The 25,065-nt window shown below is 37.2% G+C and overlaps 1 protein-coding gene across 1 annotated transcript in view; it reads left to right on the forward strand.

Moving 5' to 3' along the window:
• COG5 (component of oligomeric golgi complex 5) overlaps positions 1-25,065 on the forward strand; it is a 298,141-nt gene that overhangs the window by 41,046 nt on the left and 232,030 nt on the right. The window contains exon 6 of the mRNA XM_038562706.1: positions 454-574. Coding sequence (XP_038418634.1) covers positions 454-574 — 121 coding nt within the window. The remainder of the gene's footprint in view (positions 1-453; positions 575-25,065) is intronic.

Here is a 25,065-nt window from a genome sequence, read left to right on the forward strand (position 1 = left end):
TGAGGATATTTAAGAAAACAAATACTAAAAACAAAAAACAAAAAACAAAAACAAAAACAAATACTGATGCTTAGTTCCCACCTTTAGAGATTCTGATTTCATTAGTCAGGACCACGATGTGGGCTTTGGAACTTTTGGAATATCCATTTGAATTTAGTGTGAAGTCTGAGAACCACTTGCCTAGAGAAGAAAACTGATCTAGGATGAAGGAGAGGAGTTCCCAGGTTTTAGAGCACCTCAGTCCTCAAATCTCTTCTTTGGAGATAAAGTGGAGTTTATTGTAAAATGTTGCTTTTTAAGCTTTGTGATTTTTTTTTTTAGGTTTTTGATGGGTAAAAAACAAAAAGAGACATGAATGATTCTTTAGCATCTGAAAAGAATGGAGGGGTTCACATCATAATAGTAATAAAACTTCATGGGTTGATTACACTTAACATTGTGATATTTGTACAGGTTGCCTGTGATTTGCTTCGGAGAATAATTCGCATCTTGTATCTCACTAAGAGACTCCAAGGACAACTGCAAGGGGGAAGTAGAGAGATAACAAAGGCTGCTCAGAGTCTTAATGAACTTGGTAAGTTCTTTTTTGATTAAAAAGTTAGTAGAGTTTTATAGATTTTTCAGTCACTTGATTTGTTGACTTTTATTGTCACTAGTAACAAATATTGGACAAATTTATTTAATAATTGGCTGTATAAAAAACATTGTCACACTTTTCAAAATAGCTGAGTAAAATTAGTTGATTTTTTAGAAATGCTATTTATTTTTAAATTCTCATATGATAAGATTGGCCTTTTGGGAGGAAGTATACATGCTTGTGAATTTTAACACATTTAGATGCATGTAATTGCCAGCACAGTCATGATATAGAATAAGTTCCATCACCCCCAAAAGTCCCTCCTGCTATCCCTTTACAGTTATACCCCCCCCAACACACAACTTTGGCAACCATTGGTTGGTTCTCCATCAGTTTAGTTTTGTTTTTGGGAGGATGTCATATAAATGGGATTATAAAGTATGTAACCTTTTGAGGCTACTTTCCATATTCAGCATAATACCTTTGAGATTTATCCAAGTTTTTGTATATACTGAAACTTTTGTTACTTGGTGTTTGTTGGGATATCATTGTGTGGTTGTACCACAGTTTATTGATTCAGGGTTTGAAGGAAATTTATATTGTTTCTAGTTTTTGGTGATTATGAATAGAGCTATTATAAACATTCTTGTACAGGTTTTCATGGTAACTTAATTTTCATGTCTGTAGAAGAAATGTTGTTTTTTAGGTAACAAATCTTATGTTGACATTATGCCTGGAAGATTTATTGAATTTATTTCTTCATGTGCTTATTCATCTTTCAAGTATTTTGAACTGACTCTTTACATTCAAGGGTTTAACATTCACGGTTTTGACTATTACCAAGCTACAAGGTCCATGATGATATAGTTCATAATATTTCAGGCAAAATTTTGAATAGCTACTGAGTGTATGTAGAACTAACACACTTGCATTTTATGAGGCTTTGTGGTTCTTTTCTTGGGTACCCTATAATTTTTCTGAAGTGGTTGTGCTTAGTGATTTTGTACCTTTGTAGGTTCAGAGATGTTTGATATTATCCAATTCAAGTAGTAAGAGGCTACTTATTCTTGGTGGTATGCTTTGAAAATAATACCAGAGAGATATGCATTACACGTTATTTTCTAATTTTTATATCTTTGATATATATATATTTTAAAGATTTTATTTATTTATTCATGAGAGACATAGACAGAGGCAGAGACATAAACAAAGGGAAAGCAGCCTCCTCACAGGGAGCCCGATGTGGGACTCCATCCCTAGACCTGGGATCATGCCCTGAGCTGAAGGCAGATGCTCAACTGCTGAGCCATTCAGGCATCTCTCTATCTTTGATATTTCTTTTTTTTTTTCTTTTTTTTATTTTTATTTATTTATGATAGTCACAGAGAGAGAGAGAGAGAGGCAGAGACACAGGCAGAGGGAGAAGCAGGCTCCATGCACCAGGAGCCCGATGTGGGATTCGATCCCGGGTCTCCAGGATCACGCCCTGAGCCAAAGGCAGGCGCCAAACCGCTGCGCCACCCAGGGATCCCTATCTTTGATATTTCAATTACATAGTCAGGTTGTAATGCTTATTCCATATATTTTACTAAGAAAATAGCATCCTTCATAAATACTTCAACATCAATTTTTAAGGCTTAAATACATCATTGAGAATATATCTAACTTGTGATTTAATATGCTTGGAATATTTTATATAAAGTATAAAAAGTTTATATTAAAATTTTTTTAAATTAAGTTTTTAAATTCTAGTCAGTCAACATCAAGTGTTATATTAGTTTTAGATATATAATATAGTGATTCAACAATTCCATACTTCACCTGGTGCTCATCACAGCAAGTGCCCTCCTTAATCCCCATCATTTATTTAACCCATCCCCCTGCTCACCTCTCCTCTGGTAACCATCAGTTTGTTCTCTCTAGTTAAGAGTCTGTTAAAAAGTTAATTTTTAAGCAGTGAGTAACACTTGAGTGTTTTTTTCACAGTGTGTGCTAAATGTAGGAGTGTAAAAATTATAGTATCAGCTTTTATTTTTTGCTTTATCACATTTAATTTCTTTGCTCCAAAAATAATCTGTAGGATAATAGAATCATTAAAAACAAGCACAAATTATTCTGAGGTTTATTGTGTATATTTGTCATCACTGACACTGTTCCATAATAAAAAATTACTAGATTTTGATTGTGATTATCACTTTTTCTAGAAACAACAGATGCTGTAATGCAAATGGTGATGTCTTTTTTTTTTTTTTTTTTTAAAGATACAAGCGTCAATCATAATCTGAGTTGGTTCAGTGTGGAGTAGAGGATAGGCCCATTATCCTTCCAATGAGGCCTTGACTTTACCCAAAGTTTCATAAATATTAAATGATGAGCAGTGGTTGAGAAAGTATAGTTCATGGTGGGATTATCTCAAAATGGATTGTATTAATTAAAATTTTTAAAGCTTTTCAGATTATGTACCATTCAGAATTTGCAAAGGCACCATCTCATCATTTACCACTATGGTTTATTCTTGACCAACACTGGCATGGATAATAAAGAGAAGCCAAGAGGAAGATAAAGTTTCTACATTTGGAATTAATATTTTAATAAAAGTACTAACATTATAGTCACTATTAAAGTTATGCAAATATTCAAAAGGGTATTTGATAATTAGAACATCTCTGAAATTATCAGTGTCTCTATCCGTATGGTTCTGATTCTCATTAGAAAGAATAAAATTATTAAAATAGTAGCAGTGTTTTCACAGGCCCTTGAAATTTACTTAAAACTAGTCTCTTCAACTTGAAAGACCTTGAGGGTTGAATTACAGATACCAGATGAAATACATTGTCTTGTATTTAATGTATTTAGTGTATTTAGTGTATTTTGAGAGACTGGAGGGAATGTAGGGTGCCTGCTAACGGCTACAGATTTCTCTTTGGGTTAATGGAGTTAAATAGTGGTGATTGTTGCACAACCTCATCAATATACAGAAAAGCTGCTGAATTGTGCACTTGAAAAGGTTGAATTTTACATATCAATATAAAAAGTATATTCTGGTACCTGGTGACAATTATTTTATACTGGTTACTTTTTTAAAAAAAATTGAGATGTAAGTGACATACAGTAAACTGCCCTTATTGAAAATGTACAATTTGGTAAGTTTTGACATGAAACATCACCATTATCAAGGTAATGAACATAACTGTCACTCCCAAGTTTCCTCATGCCCCTTGGTAGTCCTTCCTCAGGCACCTGCTGATCTTTTTCTGTCACTATAGATTTAATTAACACTTTAGAGAATTTTATATAAATGAAATCATACAGTTTGTATGTGTTTTTGTGACTTCTTCCAGTCAGTTCATTTTGAGATTTATCCATGTCGTTGTGTGTATCAGCAGCTCATTCCTTTTTATTTTTGAGTAGTATTCCATTGTATGAATATACCACAGTTGGTTTATCCAATTACCTGTTGATAGATATTTGGGTTGTTTCTAGTTTTTGACTATAACAAAGCTGCCATGAACATTCATATACAAGTCTTTGGACATACAAGTATGGACATATGCTTTCATTTCTCTTTGATAAATATGTAAGAATGGAATGGCTAGATCATATGTTAGATGTATGTTTAACTTTTGAAGAAATTGCCAAGGTGTTTTTTAAAGTAGTTCTAAAATTTTATTTTATTTTAATTTTTTTTTAAAGATTTTATTTATTTATTCATGATAGTCACAGAGAGAGAGAGAGAGAGAGAGGCAGAGACACAGGCAGAGGGAGAAGCAGGCTCCATGCACCGGGAGCCCATGTGGGATTCGATCCCGGGTCTCCAGGATCGCGCCCTGGGCCAAAGGCAGGCGCCAAACCGCTGCGCCACCCAGGGATCCCTAAAATTTTAGATTCTTAACAGTAGCATATGAAAATTCTACATCCTCCACATGCCAACACTTGCTTTAGTCAATCTTGTTAATTTTAGCCATTCTAATAGGGATGTAGTGGTACTTTGTTTTGAGTTTACAAAAAAAAAAAAAGTGAGCTAATAAAGGAGTTTAGCAAGGTTTCAGGATACCAGATTAATATACAAAAATTAGTTTTATTTCCATATACTCTACTGTTAACCAATTGGAAATTGAAATTCAAAAATACCACTTATAAAAAATATGAAATACCTAGGTTGAGTTTGACAAAAGATTTGTAAGACCTATAGACTGAGAACTAGAAAGCATTATGAACAATGAAAGAAGACCTAAATTAATAAATAAACCTTGTCTGTGAAATGGAAGACTTAAGGGATCCCTGGGTGGCGCAGCGGTTTGGCGCCTGCCTTTGGCCCAGGGCGCGATCCTGGAGACCCGGGATCGAATCCCACATCAGGCTCCCGGTGCATGGAGCCTGCTTCTCCCTCTGCCTGTGTCTCTGCCTCTCTCTCTCACTGTGTGCCTATCATAAATAAATAAAAAATTAAAAAAAAAAAATGGAAGACTTAATATTATTAAGATGTCTATTCTCCCTAAATTGGTCTATATGAATTCAGTATGGTTATAATCTAAATCCCAGCTGGCTTTCACTTATAAATTGACAAACTGATTTGAAAATTTATATGGAATGCAAAGGATCTAGATAGACAAAGCCTTTAAAAGAGAATAGAGGGCAGCCTGGGTGGCTCAGTGGTTTAGCGCTGCCTTCAGCCCAGGGTGTGATCCTGGAGACCCGGGATCGAGTCCCACATCGGGCTCCCTGCATGGAGCCTGCTTCTCCCTCTGCCTGTGTCTCTGCCTCTCTCTCTCTGTCTCTAATAAATAAATAAAATAATTTTTTTAAAAATAAAAGAGAATAGAAATGGAGGATTAATCCTACCTGGTACGAAGACTTATTACAAAAACTTACGGTAAACAAGACAATAAGATAGATAAACCGATCAATGAACAGAATAGTGAGTCTAGAATTAGACCCACACTTAAATGAACAACTGATTTTTGACAAATTTAGCAAGGAAAAGGTAGTCTTTTCAACAGATGGGATACTGGCATGATGGGTATCCATATGTGAAACAGTGAACTTGTAGTCCTACCTTAGTTCACATAAAAAAAAATTAACTGAAAATGGATCATATCCCTAAATGCAAAACCTAAGTTATAGGAAATCTAGAAAGAAATACAAGAGAACTTTTTTGTGACTTTGAATTAGAAAATGATTTCTTAAATATATCAAAGCATAATAACACACAAACTGATAAATTACATTTTATAGAAATTTTAAAACTTCTGTTCTTTAAATAATACTGTTAGAAGAATGTAAAGGCAAGCCATCAACAAGGAGAAAGTACGGGCAAAGTATATATTTGCTAAAGGACTAGTGCTCAAAATATATAGTACTCTCCAACCTTGGTAAGAACCAAACAATGCAATTAAAAAATAGGCAAAAGATTTGTATAAACACTTCATCCAAAGAAGATACATGGAGGCAGCCATGCATATAAGGTGCTCAACATCATTAGGGATTAGGGAATTTAAAATTATACTAGTGTCTTACAGAAAATTAGCAGAATTAGTGTAGACATACTTGTAATTTTTCATGCAGAGTATTATGTAATGATTTTTAAAACTACATAGTTTAGGTTTCAGGATTAAATTGTATCATATTGATTTATGGCTTTTCTTCATGAATAGTCTTGGGACTAAATGAAAATTTAGATGAGCCTTGCTACAAATTGAGAACATTTTTTTGAGCATTAGTAAGATAATGTATTTTAAAATTATTTTTAGGTACTGTTACCATCTACCTTTTAAAATTGTTGTTAGCCCATTGAAGCAGAATCTCTACATAATTCATGAGCTTGATATCTTTTCAGAATTTTTAGAACAGCTTCGTAAACTGTCATTGTGAACCAAAGGAAGATTCCTCCTCCTCCTCCTCCTCCTCCTCCTCCTCCTCCTCCTCCTCCTCCTCCTAGATCTTATTTATTCATGAGAGATACACAGAGAGAGGCAGAGACACAGGCAGAGGGAGAAGCAGGCTCCCTGTGAGGAGACCGATGTGGGACTTGATCCCAGGACCCTGGGGTCATGCCCTGAGCTAAAGGCAGACACTCAACTACTGAGCTACCCAGGTGCCCCAGAAAGGTACCTTCTTACAAATAAAATTAATGTCTGAAATCATGTAAGACTAGAACTATTAAAAAGGTTTTTGTAAAAAGAAAAAAAAAAGGTTTTTGTAATATCAGTATGTCTAGATTAGGTTGAATAACAGGTGTCCTTACTCCACGGAGTGCTTTTGTATTTTTCCTGTGTTGATTGACGCTGTTTAGTGAAACCAGAAAGTACTATATTTCCACAATTCACATTAGCGCTTTGTTTCTCCTATGTTATGACATAGACCCCTTCACCTATCCATCATACACTCATTGGTGAGGACTCTACTGTGCTCTTTGCTTTAGTGTTATCAAGAGCTAAAATTCTGCTGGATACTATTGGATTAGAATATCTAAATGTAGAGAGAACATGGAAGATGTATATCTACCATTTTGAATTTAGGTGGATAATTCTTGTATACTAGCTGCCTTGGACTTGGTGAGAAACGATTTTCCTCTGTACTGTGGTTTCATTTAAATTCCTTCCATTTTATTTCTCCTTATTTGTATCGGACCCTTACTTTTGAAAGTTTATTTTTTTTAAACCATGAATCTCTTAATTATCTTAAAATTTACTAAATGTTTTTGAGAGTCATGACTACCATGAACCAGTGTTTACCTTGTAAAGTTACCATAATTCAGAATTTATTTCTCTCTCTCACTTTTTCTGGCTTAGAAACTTTATTTTTCCAACAGTGAGAACTGATTTCATAATTGTTTATGGATATTTAATTGCCTGACTTGTTGTAAAGAAGGTGTTAATTTGATTTATTATGTATTTTTTCTTATTATGTATTTTTATAAGAACAAACAACAGATCAAAGGCCAGCAATAAGATTAAAAGGGTGATCCATAGAGAGTTCCTCTAGTAGCCCAACTTTTTGTGAGTCTTCAGTTGAGGCAGAGATGATTCATGATTCTTCCTCCTTCCATTGAGAGGCATTCTTTTCACAGCTTTTGGGAGAAATGAAATAGGGGATTCATCCATGGGTACAGTTTCACAAACTGTAATGACAACTCAACCTTCTGAAGTTTTCTTGATTCTGCAAATCCACAATAATGCTTCATCTTTCTCTTTATATTAACTAAGTTCCTAAGGTGCTGGTTTATAATCCAGGACACTGTTCATTAATTTGCAATGAGATATGTGCTGTTCGTTGGGCTGAACACATTTTTCTCTTTGGATGGATTAAACGGAAAAACAAATTTGTAATCAGAGACTTGTTGATAGAATTTGAGTTAGATCAAGGGAAACTGGTTATATGATTCAGATATTTGGCACACACTGTGATAAGCCTGATGCTTATTACATCTACACATTAATACTCAGCCTACTTTTACCTGGAGTTCTGAATAAGTCTTGGGTCATGGGGAGCCCTCTATTTGGTCTCTGCCAGTCTCTTGATCTTAACTCTTTATTTCTCCTTTTATGCTTCATATTGTTGACTATCCTTATTTAGTTTACACATTATTTTATCCAAGTAGGACGCAATAACATTGATTAGCTTTCTGCTTCCATTAAAATTATATCTCAATGCTGAGTACAGTTATATTCCAGATATGAATTGGGAGTTTGAGTGTTCCCTCGTCATGCATTTGGTCTCTTTAATTTTAGAATGATTTTCTATTACTCCCACTTACTGAAAAGAACTTGTTAGTACTTACATACTTCAGATTTATAGGTTAATTTGATGAGCTTTGTATCTTTTTATGGTATTGATGCTTTCTAAACAAATGTCTCCTCATTCGTTCCAGTCTATTTTTATATTTTCAAAGATTTTTAGCTTTAAAATAATATATGTACATCATATATATTGTGTCTTATGATAACTTTATTTCTGGGTAGTTTTTTACTACCCAATTATTTTGTACTCATCCTACAAATAGGGAATGAAGGAGAAAAAGTTTTCCATAAAAAAATAAGCAGACCATACTTTCATGGATACTCTCTAATCTTTTTATGAAAATCATGATTTATAAATCATGTAGTTTAATTTAGCAAACAGGTTTCAGTACACATAAGCCCTGTAGCTTGTTAGGAACCTGGTATAAAATGAGCAAATGTAGATTTTGTGTTTGGGAAGTTTAAGATAAGTCCTTATCTGAAACTAAGCATAAAACTGATAATGATGATGATGATGATATTATTATTGTTATTCTCATCATCCATGGGAGAAACCAGTCTCCTCTCTTTCTAGCTTTCTTATGTCAGTTCATCTGCATTTTCCATGGGGTAATAAAAAAGGTCCAGTCAGGTTTTCTCCATAAGACTTAGATAAATTCATTCATTCAGCCAGTATTTATTGAATGCCTACTACATGTGCTACGTGCTGTTCTTAATATTGCAGATGCATCAGTGGACAAAACATAAAAAGAGTTCTCTGCCTATAAGAGCTTATATTCTAGTGGGTCCCAAGGTATATGTGTAAACATCTGTTTGCAGAGCCTGAACTCTTAACCACCAGTGCTGTACTTTTTTTATTAACCTCTATAGCAGCATTGAATTACTTCACAAAGGGCATTGCTGCAATTAGCAGATCTCTCAGGGTCCTTTAAAAAAAAAAGGATGAAAAAAATGACATTTAAGATACATTGTGTTTATATAATGTATTTTATGTTGTGATTATTGATTGACTGTTGTTAGAGACTTCTGTATTAAAGCTTTATTGAGTTTTCATTTAAAGGTCATTTTAAAAAATGTATAACCAAGCATTAAGTTATAATTAAGCAGTTGGATATAATAGAAATTAATTTTTATTGCTTATGGCTTGTTTTCTGAGTTTTATTATTTTGTTGCTAAGCTGCCATACATTACTACCATGTATCATGAGAAAATATTCTGTAAACCAGATTTATCAGAGAAGCATTTTGGGAAATATTTAAGGTAGAAGGAAAGGATTATATATATGTTTGTTCCATCCACTACTGTTCTTTTTGTAACTTGTGAATCTAGTGAAACAGTATTTCTTAATCTAGTGAAACAGTATTTTTCAAAACAGTATTTATAGGGAAACATTCCTGACTTATGCACATATGAGAGAAGTATGATTTATATAATCTTTGCCACATAGTAGGTGACCGATAATTGACTACACTGATGAATGTTCTTTGAGATGTCTACGTGATGATGTCGTTGGTGACAATTTCAGAAACTTTTGTAATTTCAAGCTTAGTAAAATTTTCTTCTTATAGGAGAATTTGTAAATATACTATGTAACTATTTCCAGTATTAAATTAGGCCCCAGGTGACTTCGTAAACGTTTGTAAAACACACATAGGTTTTTTTGTGACAACTTCAACATGGAGAGTTCAATATGCATTTTTCAACCTGCATTGTAATCACCTTGTGATGATAAACATTTTCTGATGTTTGTTTTAGATGGTCTCTAAATTATGTACATATGTGACTGGATTCAACTACCACCAGGTGGGGGTGATGCTGTGCTCAAATCCAAATGTTCAGAATAATTGAATTATGCTTCGGTATGGGTTTGCCTGTTATAGAGATAAGCATTTTGAAATTATACACAGCCCCTCTTTTTAACTAACGGATTTTTTTTAAAAGATTTTATTTATTTATCGAGAAACAGAGAGAGGCAGAGACAAAGGCAGAGGGAGAAGCAGGTAGAGGGAGAAGCAGGCTCCATGCTGGAAGCCTGATGCAGGACTCGATCCCAGCTCTCCAGGATCACGTCCTGGGCTGAAGGTGGCGCTAAACCCCTAAGCCCCCCGGGCTGCCCTAACTAATGGAATTTAATGTTACTAAAGTTTATATTTAACAGATGATACCCACACAGCATTTATGATCCTATTTTATTGGTTTTATCTTTTATCACACAGTATCAAAAAAGCAGGATAACATCCAGACAAAACAAGCAGTTTACGTTTTTGTAAACTTCAGAATATTTTCATACATTTCAAAGTTACAGTAGCATTTCTACTACTACTACAACAACAACAACTACTACTACTGCTACTACATTTCTACCATATGTTCATTTACTACTTGTGGAGGCTCTGTATTACAGCTATTTGTCATCCCTTGCCAGAACTTTATAAGTATTTGAGAATGGTTTATATAGTGTAAGGTTCTTCAGACTAGTAATGTATCAGAGTTTTTTATTTCTTGGTTCTAAGAGTTTTCTTTTCCATTTGGATGCTTAGCCCAGTAGTTCTCAACCTCTTTTCTTTTCTTTTCTTTTTTTTTTTTTAATTTTTATTTATTTATGATAGTCACAGAGAAAGAGAGAGAGGCAGAGACATACAGGCAGAGGGAGAAGCAGGCTCTATGCACCGGAAGCCCGACGTGGGATTCGACCCCGGGTCTCCAGGATCGCACCCTGGGCCAAAGGCAGGCGCTAAACCGCTGCGCCACCCAGGGTTCCCTCAACCTCTTTTCCATTCAAGTATTTATCATTAATGTTAAGTTTTAAAAATTAACATATATTTTAAATGGTTATGAAAAGAAGCCTCAAAAATATAGGCTTATTATTTTATTAACTTTTTAAAACTGATTAGTTTATTGACTTCCTTAAAAATGGTGTTAGCCTGCTTCTTAGTGAATTACATTTGGATCTCTAAGTCTGATATTTTGTAGGAAGCTTAGGTGGGATGTTCTACTTTTCATTACTGTTATGTTTCATTACTTTATAAAAAACTCTAGAACTATATGAAAGGTTTTTTTAATCAGTCTTTGGTAAATTAAATTTAGCTATAGGCCAAGTTAAAAAGGGTTTGATGTAAATTTATGATTGTAGGTATATTTATGGAATTTAGCCTTTTATTTATTTAATTTTATTTTTTAAGATTTAATTGTTTGAGAGGGAGTGAGCATGAGTGGGGCAGGGGGGACAGAGGGAGAGGGAGAAGCAGACTCCAGGCAGAGCAGGGAGCCAGGTGTGGGATGGGGGGCTGGAAAGGCTGAAACTTTTGCTCGAACTTAACAGACTGAGCTACCCAGGCATCCCTGGAGTTTACCATTTAAATGCCATGTAAACAACGGGGCAGGTGGGCAGGAATGATACTCTGAGAGACGTGTTCAGTTTTATTCATTTAAGTTTCTATGTTGTTGGCTTGAAATCTGTGGCAGTGAATCAGAAATATGCTTTTCTACCATATCTGAATGGAAGATAATGCTGATAATACAGTTTTATTATCACAACTAGGAATATATATTCAGTGGTTAGTGGTGGTGATCTATATTATTTACATGTTATTTTTTTTGAAAGATTTTATTAATCATGAGAGACACACAGAGAGAGAGGCAGAGACACAGGCAGAGGGAGAAGCAGGCTCCATGCAGGGAGCCTGATGTGGGACTCGATCCCAGGACCCCAAGGATCACGCCCTGAGCCAAAGGTTCAGATGCTCAACCACTTGAGCCACCCAGGCGTCCCTATTATTTACATGTTAACACTGAAATTAATGTATCAGTATATTAAAATAATTCCATTTTGGGGAAGAAATCCTGATATCATTCTGTCTGGCAAACCATTTTCTAAAATCCAGTTGATTAATACCATACAACTCAAAATGGCCAGGTTTGTTAGGTAGGACTGTATCTTATGGTTAATATATTTTGGCGGGTAAATTGAAAAGGCATGATGATGCTCAGAATGAGATGATACATGGAAATTAACAAAGATTTTCCTTTTTAATTTTTTAAAAGATTTTATTATTTGGGAGAGAGAGAGAGAGCACGAGCAGGGGGAAAGGGAGATACTGAGCAGGGAGCCCGACGCGGGGCTTGATCCCAGGACCCTGGGATCATGACCCGAGCCGAAGGCAGACGCTTAAGTGACTGAGCCACCCAGGCACCCAATAAAGATTCTTCTGCAGCATTTATAGGAATTGGTAACATCTGTTTTGAAAAATCTCCATATCTAAATTATATGGTCTGTGTCTCTGGAGATTCAGTTTTTTAACTTCTCAAGTTTATCCAGAGCTGCTACTTGAGAAAAATGCTGAATTTGTCAGCAACTATTCCTGAACACCTCCTTCATCTGTTTCAGGAAAGAAGGATTGGATAGGATCTTTATTTTTCAAAATAGGATGCCAACTCTTACATTTTAATTTGGTTCCCAAAACATACAGATTTATATTCTATCCATTATTGATTGTCTTCCCAAATCCTGTCTCCCCCTCTTCTTTCTTTCTGGCAGAGTCCAAGATTTGTTGAGTTTTCATCTTCGTAACCCTGGGCTTAGGGAAGGGGCTCTGCCCTTACTCCAGGGCTTAGAACATGATTGGTCTTGGTAGTTTCTTCCTTTCCTGTAATTGTTTAGACATGTGATCTCATCTGGACTAAGGAGATTTGAGTGAAGTGAGCTGGGAAGTTCCACATTTTTTGTAAAGGCTTTGTTTGCAAATAGATGTGACTAAAAAGGAGAAACTAGAGATAGTAACTAGATACTATTCTTATTTCTAGACTTTGAAATTGAGAATTGAGACTTACTACTCTATTTGCAACAAATAAATGGATACCAGATCTCATTACCATTTCATTCAGTGCTCTCATTTTCCTGATTTCACACACTTTTTTTTTCCACACACTTAAAAATTTTTTTTTCTGGATATTAATACTAATACTTTATATTGGTATGGTCTTAATAACCTATATGTTCACACATAGAATCTTATCAGATTATCTCCCTTTCAGTTCTCTTCTTCTCTCATTATTTTTCTCTTCATGTCCCCCCCCCCCCCCGCCGCTTTTTCCCATTTTATCCTCATCTTTTTTTTTTTTTTTTAAAGACTTTATTTATTCATGAGAGACACAGAGAGAGACAGAGGCAGAGACACAGGCAGAGGGAGAAGCCGGCTCCACGCTGGAAGCCCGACATGGGACTCGATCCCCAGTCTCTAGGATCACGCCCTGGGCCAAAGGCAGGCGCCAACCGCTGAGCCACCCAGGGATCCCCTTATCTTCATCTTCTTTCTAATTTCTCTCACCCACTTCTTTGTCTTCCTCCCCTCTCCCTTAAGTACATTTCTGTTGTGATTTAAGCATAGTCCCTTATTTCCCAAATGGAATTGGACTAATAATGGATTTGAATTGAAGAGCTAGAAGAAAAATGTGACACCAGAGTTAGATTGAGACTGGTTTGGGTATTCCTTATTTGAGAAATATCAAGAAAATCACCTTTTTTCAGATTTGACTTATATGCAGTAAAATGTACCCATTTGAACTGTACACTATGATAGGATATGATATGTGTATACATTGGTATAATTACCACAGTCAAGATACAGAACATTTTCATTACCCCAAAAAAGTTGTTGGTGCCTCTTTGAGTCAGTGTCCCCACTTCCACCACAAACTTTGGGTTATCAGGGATTCCATTTTGCCCTTTCTTGAATTTCATATACTTGGAATCATACAGTATATACGTCTTTGATGAATAATATTCCGCTGCATGTATATGCTACAATGTGTTTATCCATTCAGCTTTTGATGCATATTTGGTTGCTTTTCATCTTTTGACTATTGTGAATAAAGCTCTTATGAACATTTATTTTCAGTGTTTCTTGGATAAATCCTTGAGTGGAATTCCTGAGTTATCTGTTAAGTGTTGTGATTAACTTCTTAAGATTTGCTACACTATTTTCCAAACTAGTCATACTTTGTACATTTTCACTAGCAGTACATAAGAGTCCCATTTGCTTTTTACATCCTTCAGTGTGTGGCATTGTGAGTCATTATCATTTTACGCAGTCTAATAGATGTATAGTGGTATTTTTGTGATTTCAGTTTGCATTTACATGAATACTAATGATTTTGAGCCTCTTTTTGTGTTTATTTCTTATTTTGTTTACCTTATTTTTGAAGTGTCTTTCTAGATCTCTTGCCCTTGTTTTGAGTGGGTGTCTGTCTTCTTTTTTTTTTTTTTAAGATTTTGTTTATTTGTTCATGAGAGACACACAGAGAAACGGAGAAGCAGGCTCCTTGTGGAGAGCCTGATGTGGGACTCGATCCCAGTACCCTGGGATCATGCCCTGAGCCAAAGGCTAGATGCTCAACCACTGGGCCACCCAGGTGCCCCAGGGTGTGTCTTCTTAATGAGGTATAAGAAGTTTTTATATATTCTGGATACAAGTCTTCTGTCAGATATGTATATTATTTGTGTTTTTTTTCCCCAATATATGGTTAGCCTTTAATATTCCTAGTTGTGGTATTTGAGCAGAAAAATTTAATTTTGATGAAGCCCAGTGTATCTTGTTTTGTTTTGTAGTTTGTGCTTTTGGAGCTCTGAGACAATCTTTTCTTATCCTGTGATTGCAAAGAATTTCGCCTGCATTTTCTTCTAGAAGTTTGACAGTTTTAGTTTCTCCATTAAGGTCCATTATCCATGTCAAGATCATTTTGATATAATGTGAAGGAAAGGTTGAAGCTTATTTTTTCCCCTAAAGATATCCAGCTGATCTAGTACCATTTGTTGAAAAGACCTTGTTGTTGCCATAAAATTACCTTGGGACTTTTCTAGAAAATCAGTTGAAAAAAAAAAAAACCATATAAAAATATATACACTATATATACTATACTATATATGCCATATATATATATGCCATATATATACATATATATATATGACACACACACACATATATACATATATGTGCATGTGTGTGTTTTGGATTCTATTCTCCATCTCTGTGTCTATCTTTATGCCACATATTGTTATATTTTGTTACTGTGACCATTTTTTTATTTCTATTTGAATTAAAGTGTATTTCATGTAAAAGAATATTGTTGGGTTTTGGTTTTTTATTCATCTCATAATTTCAGTCTCCTTTTGTTTGGAGTGTTCATTTGTATTTTTACTAATTGTTGATACGGTTGAAGTAAGTTTGCCATTTTGCTGTTGTATTCTATTTTTGTCATATTTATTTATTTATTTAAATTTATTTTTTCTTGGTGTTCAATTTACTAACATACAGAATAACCCCCAGTGCCATCACCCATTCACTCCCACCCCCTGCCCTCCTCCCCTTCTACCACCCCTAGTTCTTTTCCCAGAGTTAGCAGTCTTTACGTTCTGTCTCCCTTTCTGATATTTCCCACACATTTCTTCTCCCTTCCCTTATATTCCCTTTCACTATTATTTATATTCCCCACATGAATGAGAACATATAATGTTTGTCCTTCTCCGACTGACTTATTTCACTCAGCATAATACCCTCCAGTTCCATCCACGTTGAAGCAAATGGTGGGTATTTGTCATTTCTAATAGCTGAGTAATATTCCATTGTATACATAAACCACATCTTCTTTATCCATTCATCTTTCGTTGGACACCGAGGCTCCTTCCACAGTTTGGCTATCGTGGCCATTGCTGCTCTAAACATCGGGGTGCAGGTGTCCCGGTGTTTCATTGCATTTGTATCTTTGGGGTAAATCCCCAACAGTGGAATTGCTGGGTCGTAGGGCAAGTATATTTTTAACTGTTTGACGAACCTCCACACAGTTTTCCAGAGTGGCTGCACCAGTTCATATTCCCACCAACAGTGTAAGAGGGTTCCCTTTTCTCCGCATCCTCTCCAACATTTGTTGTTTCCTGCCTTGTTAATTTGCCCCATTCTCACTGGTGTGAGGTGGTAGTCTCATTGTGGTTTTGATTTGTATTTCCCTGATGGCAAGTGATGCAGAGCATTTTCTCATATGCATGTTGGCCATGTCTATGTCTTCCTCTGTGAGATTTCTGTTCATGTCTTTTGCCCATTTCATGATTGGATTGTTTGTTTCTTTGGTGTTGAGTTTAAGAAGTTCTTTATAGATCTTGGAAACTAGCCCTTTATCTGATATGTCATTTGCAAATATCTTCTCCCATTCTGTAGGTTGTCTTTTAGTTTTGTTGACTGTATCCTTTGCTGTGCAAAAGCTTCTTATCTTGATGAAGTCCCAGTAGTTCATTTTTGCTTTTGTTTCTTTTGCCTTCGTGGATGTATCTTGCAAGAAGTTACTGTGGCCGAGTTCAAAAAGGGAGTTTCCTGTGTTCTTCTCTAGGATTTTGATGGAATCTTGTCTCACATTTAGATCTTTCATCCATTTTGAGTTTATCTTTGTGTATGGTGAAAGGGAGTGGTCTAGTTTCATTCTTCTGCATGTGGATGTCCAATTTTCCCAGCACCATTTATTGAAGAGACTGTCTTTCTTCCAATGGATAGTCTTTCCTCCTTTATCGAATATTAGTTGACCATAAAGTTCAGGGTCCACTTCTGGATTCTCTATTCTGTTCCACTGATCTATGTGTCTGTTTTTGTGCCAGTACCACACTGTCTTGATGACCACAGCTTTCTTTTTTAAAATTCCCCTGGCTATTCGGGGTCTTCTCTGATTCCACACAAATCTTAAAATAATTTGTTCTAACTCTCTGAAGAAAGTCCATGGTATTTTGATAGGGATTGCATTAAACGTGTATATTGCCCTGGGTAACATTGACATTTTCACAATATTAATCCTGCCAATCCATGAGCATGGAATATTTTTCCATCTCTTTGTGTCTTCCTCAATTTCTTTCAGAAGTGTTCTATAGTTTTGAGGGTATAGATCCTTTACCTCTTTGGTTAGGTTTATTCCTAGGTATCTTATGCTTTTGGGTGCAACTGTAAATGGGATTGACTCCTTAATTTCTCTTTCTTCAGTCTCATTGTTAGTGTATAGAAATGCCACTGATTTCTGGGCATTGATTTTGTATCCTGCCACGTTACCGAATTGCTGTATGAGTTCTAGCAATCTTGGGGTGGAGACTTTTGGGTTTTCTATGTAGAGTATCATGTCATCGGCAAAGAGGGAGAGTTTGACTTCTTCTTTGCCAATTTGAATGCCTTTAATGTCTTTTTGTTGTCTGATTGCTGAGGCTAGGACTTCCAGTACTATGTTGAATAGCAGTGGTGAGAGTGGACATCGCTGTCTTGTTCCTGATCTTAGGGGAAAGGCTCCCAGTGCTTCCCCATTGAGAATGATATTTGCTGTGGGCTTTTCATAGATGGCTTTTAAGATGTCGAGGAATGTTCCCTCTATCCCTACACTCTGAAGAGTTTTGATCAGAAATGGATGCTGTATTTTGTCAAATGCTTTCTCTGCATCTAATGAGAGGATCATATGGTTCTTGGTTTTTCTCTTGCTGATATGATGAATCACATTGATTGTTTTACGGGTGTTGAACCAGCCTTGTGTCCCAGGGATAAATCCTACTTGGTCATGGTGAATAATTTTCTTAATGTACTGTTGGATCCTATTGGCCAGTATCTTGTTGAGAATTTTTGCATCCATGTTCATCAGGGATATTGGTCTGTAATTCTCCTTTTTGGTGGGGTCTTTGTCTGGTTTTGGAATTAAGGTGATGCTGGCCTCATAGAACGAATTTGGAAGTACTCCATCTCTTTCTATCTTTCCAAACAGCTTTAGGAGAATAGGTATGGTTTCTTCTTTAAACGTTTGATAAAATTCCCCTGGGAAGCCATCTGGCCCTGGACTCTTGTGTCTTGGGAGGTTTTTGATGACTGCTTCAATTTCCTCCCTGGTTATTGGCCTGTTAAGGTTTTCTATTTCTTCGTGTTCCAGTTTTGGTAGTTTGTGGCTTTCCAGGAATGCGTCCATTTCTCCTAGATTGCCTAATTTATTGGCGTATAACTGTTCATAATATGTTTTTAAAATCGTTTGTATTTCCTTGGTGTTGGTAGTGATCTCTCCTTTCTCATTCATGAGTTTATTAATTTGAGTCTTCTCTCTCTTCTTTTTAATAAGGCTGGCTAATGGTTTATCTATCTTATTAATTCTTTCAAAGAACCAACTCCTGGTTCTGTTGATCTGTTGCACAGTTCTTCTGGTCTCGATTTCGTTGAGTTCTGCTCGAATCTTTATTAACTCCCTTCTTCTCTTGGGTGTAGGATCTATTTGCTGTTTTTTCTCTAGCTCCTTTATGTGTAAGGTTAGCTTTTGTATTTGAGTTTTTTCCAGTTTTTGAATGGATGCTTGTATTGCGATGTATTTCCCCCTTAGGACTGCTTTTGCTGCATCCCAAAGATTTTGAACAGTTGTATCTTCATTCTCATTAGTTTCCATGAATCTTTTTAATTCTTCCTTAATTTGCTGGTTGACCCTTTCATCTTTTAGCAGGATGGTCCTTAACCTCCACGTGTTTGAGGTCCTTCCAAACTTCTTGTTGTGATTTAGTTCTAATTTCAAGGCATTATGGTCTGAGAATATGCAGGGGACGATCCCAATCTTTTGGTATTGGTTCAGACCCGATTTGTGACCCAATATGTGGTCTATTCTGGAGAAAGTTCCATGTGCACTTGAGAAGAATGTGTATTCAGTTGAGTTTGGATGTAAAGTTCTGTAGATATCTGTGAAATCCATCTGGTCCAGTGTATCATTTAAAGCTCTCGTTTCTTTGGAGATGTTGTGCTTAGAAGACCTATCGAGTATAGAAAGAGCTAGATTGAAGTCACCAAGTATAAGCGTATTATTATCTAAGTATTTCTTCACTTTGGTTAATAATTGATTTATATATTTGGCAGCTCCCACATTCGGGGCATATATATTGAGGATTGTTAAGTCCTCTTGTTGAATAGATCCTTTAAGTATGATATAGTGTCCCTCTTCATCTCTCACTACAGTCTTTGGGGTAAATTTTAGTTTATCTGATATAAGGATGGCTACCCCTTCTTTCTTTTGAGGACCATTCGAATGGTAAATGGTTCTCCAACCTTTTATTTTCAGGCTGTAGGTGTCCTTCTGTCTAAAATGAGTCTCTTGTAGACAGCAAATAGATGGGTCCTGCTTTTTTATCCAGTCTGAAACGCTGCGCCTTTTGATGGGGTCATTAAGCCCGTTCACATTCAGAGTTACTATTGAGAGATATGAGTTTAGTGTCATCATGATATCTATTCAGTCTTTGTTTTTGTGGAATGTTCCACTGAACTTCTTAAAGGGGAATTTTAAGAGTCCCCCTTAAAATTTCTTGCAGAGCTGGTTTGGAGGTCACATATTCTTTTAGTTGCTGCCTGTCTTGGAAGCTCTTTATCTCTCCTTCCATTTTGAATGAGAGCCTTGCTGGATAAAGTATTCTTGGTTGCATGTTCTTCTCATTTAGGACCCTGAATATATCCTGCCAGCCCTTTCTGGCCTGCCAGGTCTCTGTGGAGAGGTCTGCTGTTACCCTAATACTCCTACCCATAAAAGTCAGGGATTTCTTGTCTCTTGCTGCTTTAAGGATCTTCTCTTTATCTTTGGAATTTGCAAGCTTCACTATTAAATGTCGAGGTGTTGAACGGTTTTTATTGATTTTAGGGGGGGATCTCTCTATTTCCTGGATCTGAATGCCTGTTTCCCTTCCCAGATTAGGAAAGTTTTCAGCTAGAATTTGTTCAAATACATATTCTGGCCCTCTGTCCCTTTCGGCGCCCTCGGGAACCCCAATTAAACGTAGGTTTTTCTTCCTCAGGCTGTTGTTTATTTACCTTAATCTATCTTCATGGTCTTTTAATTGTTTGTCTCTTTTTTCCTCAGTTTCCCTCTTTGCCATCAACTTGTCTTCTATGTCACTCACTCGTTCTTCCACCTCGTTAACCCTCGTCGTTAGGACTTCTAGTTTGGATTGCATCTCATTCAATTGATTTTTAATTTCTGCCTGATTAGCTCTAAATTCTGCAGTCATGAAGTCTCTTGAGTCCTTTGTGCTTTTTTCTAGAGCCACCAGTAGCTGTATAATAGTGCTTCTGAATTGGCTTTCTGACATTGAATTGTAATCCAGATTTTGTAACTCTGTGGGAGAGAGGACTGTTTCTGATTCTTTCTTTTGAGGTGAGGTTTTCCTTCTCGTCATTTTGCTCAGTGCAGAGTGGCCAAAAGCAAGTTGTATTGGGAAAAGGAGAAAAAGAGAGGAGAGAAAGAAGGAAAGAAAAGAGAAAGAGAAAAAAAAGGAAGAAAAAAAACCGAAAAAAAAAAAAAAAGAAGAAAAAGAGAAAGAAAAAGAAAGAAAGGAGAAAAAACGGGGGTGGGGAAGGAAACAAATAAAAAAGCAAAACAAAACAAAACAGAACCACAGGGTAGTATCTTCTGATTCTGTGTACTTTAAGTCCCTTGGCTTCCCCTGGAAGTTGTCAGTCAGTCTAGCTGGTCTTCTGGGGGAGGAGCCTGCTGTGCTGATTTTCAGGTGTTAGCAGTTGGGGGAGCTGCTGTGCCCCTGCCTGGTGCAGGGCTCAGTGGGGGTTGTTTACCCTGTGAGGCCCCAGGAGCAACAGCCCTAGTGGCGGGGCCAGCTCTGGAGCCCTGGAGTCAGCCCCCGCAGTAGCTCCAGAGCTCTCCGTCTGCAGGGCCTGGAGGCTCCGGGGCGGGGCCACTGATCTGCTCAGGTGGGGCAGGAGCATCCTTGCTGTCTTGGGCCCTCCTGGCCTCTGCCTGTCCCGGGGGGGCCGGATCCTGGGCTGTGTCCCGGCGCCCTGTGCTCCGGGGCCTGCGCTGTTGGATTCGCGCTCCCGGGCCGCGCAACCCCCTCCGCGGAGCTGCTGCCCGAGCCCCTCCGAGCTGCTCCTGGAACCGCGCAGCCCCCTCCGCACGGAGCCTCTTCCTCTGCCCGAGCCCCTCCGAGCTGTTCCCAGGGCCGCGCAGCCCCCTCTGCGGAGCCGCCGCCCGAGCCCCTCCGAGCTGCTCCGGGTCCCGCCGTGCGCGCTCAGCCCTTAGGGAGCTCGGCGCACTCTCCTGGGCGCGCAGTTGCTGTTACTGTCCCGGGGAGCCCGAGGGCATCCCCGCCCTCCTGGGTCCTGCGCCAACTCCCTGCGAGCCCCTTTCCGCCCGGGAAGGTCTGTGCAGCTCCTGCGTCTCCGGGACGGGGCTCTCCTGTCCTGGGGACACTCGCCCCGGCCTCAGCCCGGCTCCTCGCGGGGCCCCTCCCCCTTGGAGGCCTTTGTTTCTTTATTTCTTTTTCCCTCGTCTTCCTACCTTGATAGAAGCGCGAACTCTTCTCACTGTAGCATTCCAGCTGGTCTCTCTTTAATTCTCAGACCGAATTCATAGATTTTCAGGATAATTTGAAGGTTTTCTAGGTAATTTGGTGGAGACAGGTGATTTGGAGACCCTACTCTTCCGCCATCTTGCCCCTCCTCCTATTTTTGTCATTTTTAAAAAGATTTTATTTATTTATTCATGAGTGACACCGAGAGAGAGGCAGATAAATAGGCAGAGGGAGAATCAGGCTCCAGGCAGGGAGCCTGACGTGGGACTCCATCCCAGAACTCCAGGACCACACCCCAGGCCAAAGGCAGGAGCTAAACTGCTGAACCATCCAGGGATCCTGTCATTTTTCTTTTGTTCTTGTCTTTCTTTCATACTTTTTTTTTTTTTAAGCCATTTTTGGGATGCCTGGGTGGCTCAGCGGTTTAGCACCTGCCTTTGGCCCAGGGCGTGATCCTGGAGTCATGGGATGGAGTCCCGCGTTGGGCTCCCTGCATAGAGCCTGCTTCTCCCTCTGCCTGTGTCTCTGCCTCTCTCTTTCTCTCTCTGTGCCTCTCATGAATAAATAGATAAAATCTTTTTTAAAAAAAGCCATTTTCAAGTGAACAATTTAGTGTTGTTAAGTACATTCACAATGTTATATCACCTTCAACACTATTTTCAGAACCTTTTCATCATCCCAAATGGAAACTCTACAGTTCACAAGGAGTAACGCCCCACTTTCCTTTTCTCATACTCCTTGGTAACCTCTCTTCTACTTTCTGTCTCTATGAGTTTACATTTTCTAGATATTTCATATAAGTGGAACAAATATCTGTACTTTTGTGTCTGGTTTTACTTAATGTAATGTTTTAAGGTTCTTCTATGTCCCAGTGTTTATCAGAACTTCTTTTTTATGACTGAATAATGTTGCATTGCATGTATATGGGATATTTTATTTATCTATTGATGGATACTTGGGTTGTTTCCACCTTTTGGCTATTGTAAATAATGCTGCTGTGGCAGCACCTGGGTAGCCTAGTCAGTTAAGCCTCTAACTCTTGGTTTTGGCTCAGGTCTTCTGATCTCAGCGTCCTGAGATTGAGCCCTGTGTCCGGTTCCATGCTCAGTGGGGAGTCTGCTTGAGTTTCTCTCTCTCTCTCTCTCTCTCTCTCTCTCTCTCTCTCTCACTCTTTGTGCACTTTTTCTCTCTCTCTCTCAAATAAATAAATAAATCTTAAAAAAAATGCTACTATGAACATTGGTATACCAGTATCCCTGTTTCTAGTTCCTTTGGGTGTATATCTAGGTGTGAATTGCTGGATTATATGCTGATTCTGTGTTTAACATTTTGAGAATCTGCCAAACTAGGCTTCCAGTTTCTTCACATCTTCATCATTACCTGTTATTTCCTTCTTCCTCATTCCTTTCTCTTTCTCTCCCTCCTTCCTTCCTCCTTCCCTTTCTTCCTTCCTTCCTTGTAATTGTCATCCTAGTGGATTTGAAGTAGTGTCTCATGGTTTTGATTTGCGTTTCTCTAATGACCAAGATATTGAGCATGTTTTTATGTGCTTATTGGCCATTTGTATATCTTATTTGGAGAAATATCTTTTCAAGTCTTTAGTCTGAAAATATCTTTTCAGTTTTTAGGTTGGGTGGTTTTTTGTTGTTTTTGAATTCTAAATATATTCTGGATACTAGTCTTTTGTCAGATACATGATTAACAAATATTTCAAATATTTTGTCCTAATATATGAGCTGTCTTTTCACTTTGTTGTATCATTTGATACTAAGAGACTTTTGTTTTGATGAAATATAACCTACCTTTTTTCCTTTTGTTCCTTGTGTTTCTAGTGTAACACTTGACAAACCATTGCTGTAGTATGATTTCACTTACATGTGGAATCTAAGAAACAAAACTGACCAACCAGCAACAAAGAGAGAAACAGACTCATATATAGAGAACATACTAGTGGTTGCCAGAAGGGAGGAAGATAAAGGGATAGGTAAAATTAGTGAAGAGGCTTGAGAGGTACAAATTCCAGTTATAAGTAATTCACAGGGATGAAAAGTACAGCATAGGAAATATAGCCAACAATATTATGATAATTACATTTGTTATTATGAGTATTTTGTTTTTTTAATTTTTTAATTTTTTTAATTTTTATTTTTTTTATTTATTTATGATAGTTACAGAGAGAGAGAGAGAGAGAGAGGCAGAGACATAGGCAGAGGGAGAAGCAGGCTCCATGCACCGGGAGCCTGACGTGGGACTCGATCCTGGGTCTCCAGGATCGCGCCCTGGGCCAAAGGCAGGCGCCAAACCGCTGCACCACCCAGGGATCCCCTATTATGAGTATTTTGTAATGTATATGATTGTTGAATCACTATGTGAAACTAATGTAGTATGTCAACTATACTTCAATTAAAAAAAAAAAAAAAACTATTGCCAATTCTAGGACATGATATCCCCCCCAAAACTTCTAAGAGTTTTATATAGTTCTAGCTCTTCAGTTTAGATCTTTGATTCACTTTGAGTTAATTTTTGTATGTTGTGCAAGGTAGGATTTAGTTTCATGCTTTCATATGTGGATATGCAGTTTTCCTGCACCCTTTGTTCAAAATGCTATCCTTTCCCCATTGCATGGATCTGTCACCCCTGTTGAAATTTAATCTACTGTTTATGTGAGAGTTTATTTCTGAGGCTGTCTTTTCTATTCCATTGGTGTATGTCTATCATTTTACTAGTATCATAGTATTTTGATTACTTTCTAGTACTTACTAGTACTACACTTACTAGTTACTAGTTTTGAAATTAGGAAGATTGAGTTCTCTTTGTTCTTTTCCAAAATTGTTCTGGCTATTCAGGATCCCTTGAAAGTCCATGTGAATTTTAGGATGGGCTTTTCTAGTTCTGTATAAAGGTACTTTTGGGATTTTGATGGAGATGGCGTTGGATCATCAGATTACTTTGGGTGGTGTTGTCATCTTAAAATACTCAGTTTTCCAATTTATTTAGGTCCTTAATTTCTTTTGGAAGTCTTTTGTAGTTTTCTGTATATGAGGCTTTTGACCTTCTTAGTTAAATTTGTTCCTAGGTATTTTGTTCATTTTGATACAATATAAGTGGAATTATTTTCTGATTTTCCTTTTGAATTGTTCATTGCTAATATATAGAAATATAACTGCTTTTTTGTGTTGATTTTGTGTCCTGCAACTTTGCTGAATTCATTTTTTTAGCTCTGTGTGTGTGTGTGTGTCTTCTTTAGGATTTCCTGTATATAAGATCTTGTCATCTTTCAATAGAAATATTATTACATCTTCCTTCCCAATTTGAATTCCTTTAATTTTTTTTTCTTGTCTAACCACACAAGCCAGAACTTTCTGTACAATTTTGACTAGAAGTAGAGAAAGTGGGCATCCTTTTTTCCTGATCTT

This window comes from Canis lupus, chromosome 18, assembly GCF_011100685.1.
Source record: "Canis lupus familiaris isolate Mischka breed German Shepherd chromosome 18, alternate assembly UU_Cfam_GSD_1.0, whole genome shotgun sequence".
NCBI classification, from domain to species: Eukaryota; Metazoa; Chordata; class Mammalia; order Carnivora; family Canidae; genus Canis; species Canis lupus.